The sequence below is a fragment of the Electrona antarctica genome, assembly GCF_951216825.1.
Source record: "Electrona antarctica genome assembly, chromosome: 10".
Classification (NCBI taxonomy): domain Eukaryota; kingdom Metazoa; phylum Chordata; class Actinopteri; order Myctophiformes; family Myctophidae; genus Electrona; species Electrona antarctica.
The window spans coordinates 13,136,061-13,142,060 of record NC_136791.1 but is presented as its reverse complement, the minus strand read 5'-3'; the positions used below and the strand labels follow the sequence as shown (position 1 = coordinate 13,142,060).

The 6,000-nt window shown below is 42.1% G+C and overlaps 1 protein-coding gene across 1 annotated transcript in view; it reads right to left on the bottom strand.

The window, feature by feature from the left end:
- Positions 1–661: 661 nt before the first annotated feature.
- The window catches only part of prim2 (DNA primase subunit 2), a 60,695-nt gene continuing 55,356 nt past the window's right edge, over positions 662–6,000 (bottom strand). The window contains exons 13-14 of the mRNA XM_079512273.1: positions 2,794–2,862; positions 662–1,056 (exon numbers count right to left, since the gene is read on the bottom strand). Of these exons, the coding sequence (XP_079368399.1) occupies positions 805–1,056; positions 2,794–2,862 (321 nt within the window). The 3' untranslated portion in view covers positions 662–804. The remainder of the gene's footprint in view (positions 1,057–2,793; positions 2,863–6,000) is intronic.

Below are 6,000 nucleotides of genomic sequence, written 5' to 3'. Positions count from 1 at the left end.
GGGGCCACACAGTAAAAGTAAATTAATCCACAAAACTAACGTAATTTGTATTGTTGACCTATTTCTAAAATATTAGTGCAACTTCCGTTCTTTTTTTAACCCTCTATCACACAGAACTACGTTTTTTTTGTCCATATCACTACGCCCAAAAAATTGTTCCATATGATAGAGGGGTCAAAGTTGAACGAAAGTCGCGCTAATATTTTAGAAATAGGTCAACAATACAAATTACGTTTGTTTTGTGGATTCATTTACTTTTACTGCGTGGCCCCAGTGCCCCCCACAAAATGACCGGAACTACTTAATATTGACCAAAACCAGAGCAGAACTCCCACCACGGGACTCGGGCAATCAATTAATACAGTTGCAACCACTATATTAATGGCAAGTATTTCATACAACTTAAGTTCAAAAAATCTGAACTATCCCTTTAAGACCAGAGTCCAATTCTACAAAAGCCTTCTAAATTACGTTTGCCCACTTTCTAGATTTTAAAAAAAGAGAAGAAAACAAAAATACAAATAGCAGATGTACAACTTCGCAGAGCTGGTATATCTCCTATTTCAAATAGCCAATGCAAAAATGACAGACGCTTTCTTGGTTTAAATGGGTTAAAATGCCGAATGAGAGGCAGCAAATAACATCTCTACAAGGTTTATAATTGGGTAGAAAAGAGGTTTATGCGACTTTATTACTTATACATGTTTACAATCACTTTTCTAAACATTTTGGACATGAACATTCACATTCACCACCATACAATATGACTCAGTTTAAGTGAATAAAATAAAAAATAGAAAACCATCAGGCATCTTGGAAGAAAGAATCCAGGTCCTCAGTCATCTCTGCCACGTCCTGGACGGGTTGTTGTGCTGGCGTCTCACCGGTCACAGCAGCTCCTCTGGGGGAAGAGTTCTCCTGGCCTTTCTGTGGGGGGTCCTGCCCTCTCTGTGGGGGGTCCGCCTCACGCTTTATCTCCTTCCCTCCACCCAGAAGCTTTTGGCTCTCTATGAAGTACTGGTTCGGGTGGCTCAGCGAAAACCCGGCGTCTTCGACCTGTTGGGGGAAATGTTCACTAGTTTTGGTCCTGGGGAGACATCAAATTTCTCTTTTGGGTCTCAGGATGGGAACTGTGGAGTTTGGCGGCAACAGGGACTGTTTGTAGTGCACTGTCTAAGGAGCATTGGCAAAATAACCGAGTTAATCTAAAAAGATCATGGCAGGGTGAGAGAGAGGATGGTTGGCTAGTGTCTCTTAGCATCTAGACATAGCCAACATTTCATATACAGTAACTTAATAAAACGTCTAGTAGTGCAACATTCCCATGAGGAGTGCCGCTGATGCTCACATCTTAAGCATTACTGCCCAGTACAGATGACAGCAGGTAGCACACTGACTGCCTCATTTGTCTGGGTTAGCATGTGTGTCAAGACTGAGGCATTAGACTGCAGTTCAACACTGCAACAATCACCAGCTTCCAGACACGGGGGTTACAACTCAGACACATTGCACAAAGTGCAGTCGAGAATGGCCATGTTTGTTTGAACACAGAACGTGGTGTGACAGCGAAAATGGCCTCGTCTACGCACCTGTTCATTGTTATCAGACCAAGGCGTAAAAATAATATCAACTCGGGTTTCCGAGGCAGTGATTCCACAAGCGATGGCGAAACGCCTGAAGGGTGTACCCAAACAGATCTACTTCAAAGACAGCTTCCGTTTGAGGTTTCAAATTGAACTGTCACTTATCAGATAGTACACATCTAGGTGCCATTATATCCACCTTCTATCCGCACTTCTGTCGCTTCCAATCATTTCAGGGCATGAGCTAAAAAGGCAATCATCGCCAACATGCATTTAACATGCAAGCGCACGCACACACATTTCCCTTTTCTTCTCTCTAAATCGGACTGATTACTGGCAATCTTGAGTGTCAAAGTGTCGCAGACTGACACTCGTCGGGTCTAAAGTAAAAAGCTTTACATCAAATAAACGTCCATGCACCCACTGCACACAAAATTAAGTGGAAACCGAGCTACACTTCCTAACCATCTGTCCATTGTACCAAGACATAAGAGACACATACTTCCCACAGATTACAACCACACACAGAGATTTTGAAAACATGACTAATGACAAAAAAAAAACATATCTGCTGGGCGAAGTACGACAATGTGCAAACACAGCAGCAATATTCGTGAGTTGCTGTGATAGAACGATATCAAATGGAACACAACCACCCTAAAGACTAATCATTGTGTATATTCCTGCACTATACCTGCATCGAGTGATCTTGGTACATAGAAATTGATCTATTGAAGATTCTGACTCTCAAATGTACATCATTTTTGTTTTGATTGTATTGTTGTATTGTGCTTTCTGCTTTGGCAATGTAAACTGTTTTCTCATGCCAATAAAGCCCTTTTGAATTGAATTGACAGCCAGTTGATAACGTGATTAAAGTTTTGGGTTCCTCTACATACAGTGGCTCTCAAAGTGGGGTCCGGGAACCCCCAGGTGTCCCCAGCAAAATCTTATTTTGACTATTCGAAAATAGCCGATCTACAAGGTTGGTGTTGCAACGCGACACGTTGTGAGCTTTTATATATGCCATTTTCTAAAAACTGTCAATGCGTCTTTTCTTATGGGGGTCCGGGGCTAGAGACACGTCAATTCGGAGGTCCTTGACATGAAAATGTTTGCCTTGAGCCTTCATGCTCAAGTTGCAAGGCCATTCGCAGACTGACACAAGCATCTCCAATTACGTCTACAGCCAAATGAAAGATGTCCTTACATTGTGCGTCAACTCAAAGTACTTCTGACACGCCAGCTGAAAGTGCATCCCCTTCACCAGCTCCAGGATCTGTAGAGGAATCAAAGACAAAGAGTACAGGTTATTGGAACTGAAATATGAACTTTTGGATAGAAATAACTTCACATTGACCAAAACCACTGGCTAACAGCCAAGCAACGAGTTTGTCCTTTGATGGATGAAGCATTTAATGGCATGCAATGCATTAGAGGATAACAGAAAAACTGGGTATTGCATGGAATGCATGCCATGTCTTGCCCCTTAAAGCAAGACCTGAGGCCGATTAAAAAAATCCCTTCTAAATCCTAACCGTTTTCTGAAAACTTCTTTTGCTATATTAGTGCAGCTCAAACCTTTTCATGTCCAGGACCTGCTTAAAATCATATGAATTTGGCTGTGTGCGCACATCTCAAAATATTTTGTTCTGTGGACCCCCAAAAGCAAAGATTTTAGTTTGCTTCAGTTCATTCACAACACCTGTGACTACTGTACATGCATATCATGGAATGTTGTCTATAAGTGGAAGCAATGGAATGCTTTCTAAATCAATACAATGACTTTTTGTTGTATTTTGTGGGATGGGGAATTAATTAAACTAATTAAATTAATTGGACTCAGCGGCAGGGTGGCACAGCCGGTAGCAATGTCGCCTCACAGCTACAATAGAAGGTCCTGAGTTCGATTCCCACCGGGGACGCTGTGGGCGTTGGGGCCGTGTTCTCTCCTCCGCACCATCAGCGCCCACACCCTAAGCGGGGTTGGCGAAAGAGCCTTTCTGTGTGGAGTTTGCATGTTCTCCCCGTGTCCCCTAGGGTAGGTACCCTGACAAAAAAACATGCAGTAATCCTGGCCTCTATACCGGCGACCCCTGGTCAGCCGAGGTGCCTGATGGAATACCATGTTCCTTCCACGTACGTGAACAATGGGTTACAAAATCGTGGGATAACATTTTTAATTTAAAAAATAAATAGACTCAGAGCAAGGTGTGTAGGCCTACTGTACATACATACCTGACATCAAATCAATGCACTCACACATTCAGATAGACTGTCTCTGTCATGACACTTCCATCTTGCTTTTATGTACGATTTCCTGTGGCCATATCTACCACATCATTACAACAAACGCACGGTAAGCGGCGCGTGCATGGCCCGCATGAAAATAAAGATAACCTTTGACTTGAAACGGCGGATGTCATCCGTCCCATCACATTCCGCGTGTCAAATTATCGAGTGATTTATTAAGTAAGCCGTGTAGGATAATGAACAGCGAGGCAGACATTAATGAGAAATATAAAGCCCTTCAGGGAGATTCAAGGTCTTGAATCACCCTGAAGCGGTTTATTTCTCGATGACACTTACATATATAAGATGCATGCTTTACGGAAAAATCGAATGTACTATGTAAAACACACTGAAAGATGTATTTTCTAAAATGCCAATTAACACTGGTCTCTCTCTTGTATAATTCTAAGCCATTAAAACCGGGAAATCATCAGTGTCATTTTAGATCGTTGCGTTGGCTATTTGAAAATAGTAGAGATATACAAGCTCACTTTGTGCCACGCTGCAAGCCTGTGCATCTGCTATTTTCGAACATTTTGAAAAATCTTGAAAAGTGTGAGGACTACTGATCCAGAAGGCCTCAGCAATCGGACTTAATGGGATGAATGAAAAGGACCTTTCACATATCCAATTAACCACACGGCCTTCTGAATGGGATGAATGAAAAGGACCTTTCACACATCCAATTAACCACACGGCCTTCTGAAACCCACATTGCCATGGGCTGTAGAAATTGCACTGGACAACTATGAAAATACGATTAAATGGATGCGCTGGTGGTCTAGCCAGTTAGTGCACCTGCCACATGGATGTGATGCTGGGGGTTCAGAATCCAGCCCTAGAGCCGTGTTACCAGACTTCCTGTCTCTTTGGACTCGACCTTCAAATAAAGCAGAATAAATATTGCCTTCAAATGGAGGGTTAAAGGTCGAGGCTTCTGCAAAACACATCATTTGGCTGAGTGCACACGCACAGTACTACAAACATAGGCTGAGTTGTCGAGACACAGGTCGCATTATCCACACCTCACAATAGATTAGAATAATAAGATTTACGTTGCACGCACAACACAAATGTTATGCAGTGATAACTTTGATTTGGAATGAGGCACATCTTACAACTCAAATAAAGGCATCAAAACGGGACGAATGAGGCACCAACCAAAACAATATTTTGATGCAAAATACACCAATTTTCGGATTGTTTATTTCATCGTGCCCCCAGTCACCTTAACGTCAAACCGATGAATGCATTTATATGAATCAACGTGTAAATGTGCGTCAAGTCTGATGTGAAACTAGTGGAAAAGCCATGCTGTTGCAGGCTCATCTTTAATAAAGAGCAGTTGTAATGGCTATTTTAGAATGCCAAATAGACTGCCAAATATTCTGCATTATTGTAGGACCACTTCACCACTTTTCAACCCATCTTCATATAATAGGTCCTCAATAATAATCATGATAAAATAAAATAAAAAAATCCTACTCAGTCTGTGTCTCATAGGAGGGCTGTGGGCAGTTCAGAAACCCGTCCACCAGTGACATCATCGTTAGGCAGATTCATTTAAAACAAGATTTTTACAAAATGTTTAGATTTTTATTATCATGAGCACGATGGCTTCCTTTTTCGCAATGCAACTTTTCATGACTAGAAAGTCTGCAGTTTCTATTAGCTTGGATTCCCCATTGATGATGTCACTGGTGGACGGGTTTGTGAACTGCCCACAGCTCTCCTATGAGACACAGACTGAGTAGAAAAGAATTGTGCCATTTTATCATGATTATTAGTGAGGACCTATTATTCTTGCCTTTTCTCTGCCTTCTATTCAGTCTCATTGAAGCATTCTCAGTCTAACTCAACTGCAGCTGTCAATCTAACAGCTGACTTGTCTGAAGATTATAAGAACTGTCTGAGAATAGGGTTGAGGAGGCTTGCGCCCGGAGGGGCTGCTGGAATAGGCAAGGAGGCCTGTTCCTCACTCTCTGTATGTTGTTACTCTGCTGAATCTTCTTAATAAATTCTCAATACTTAAGAACTGTCAATCCTTCATCTTTGGAAGATTATTTCACCTACAACACAGTGTATGAACTCTGGCCTGCAGTGCTACCGTTACCCCTGGTCAGGG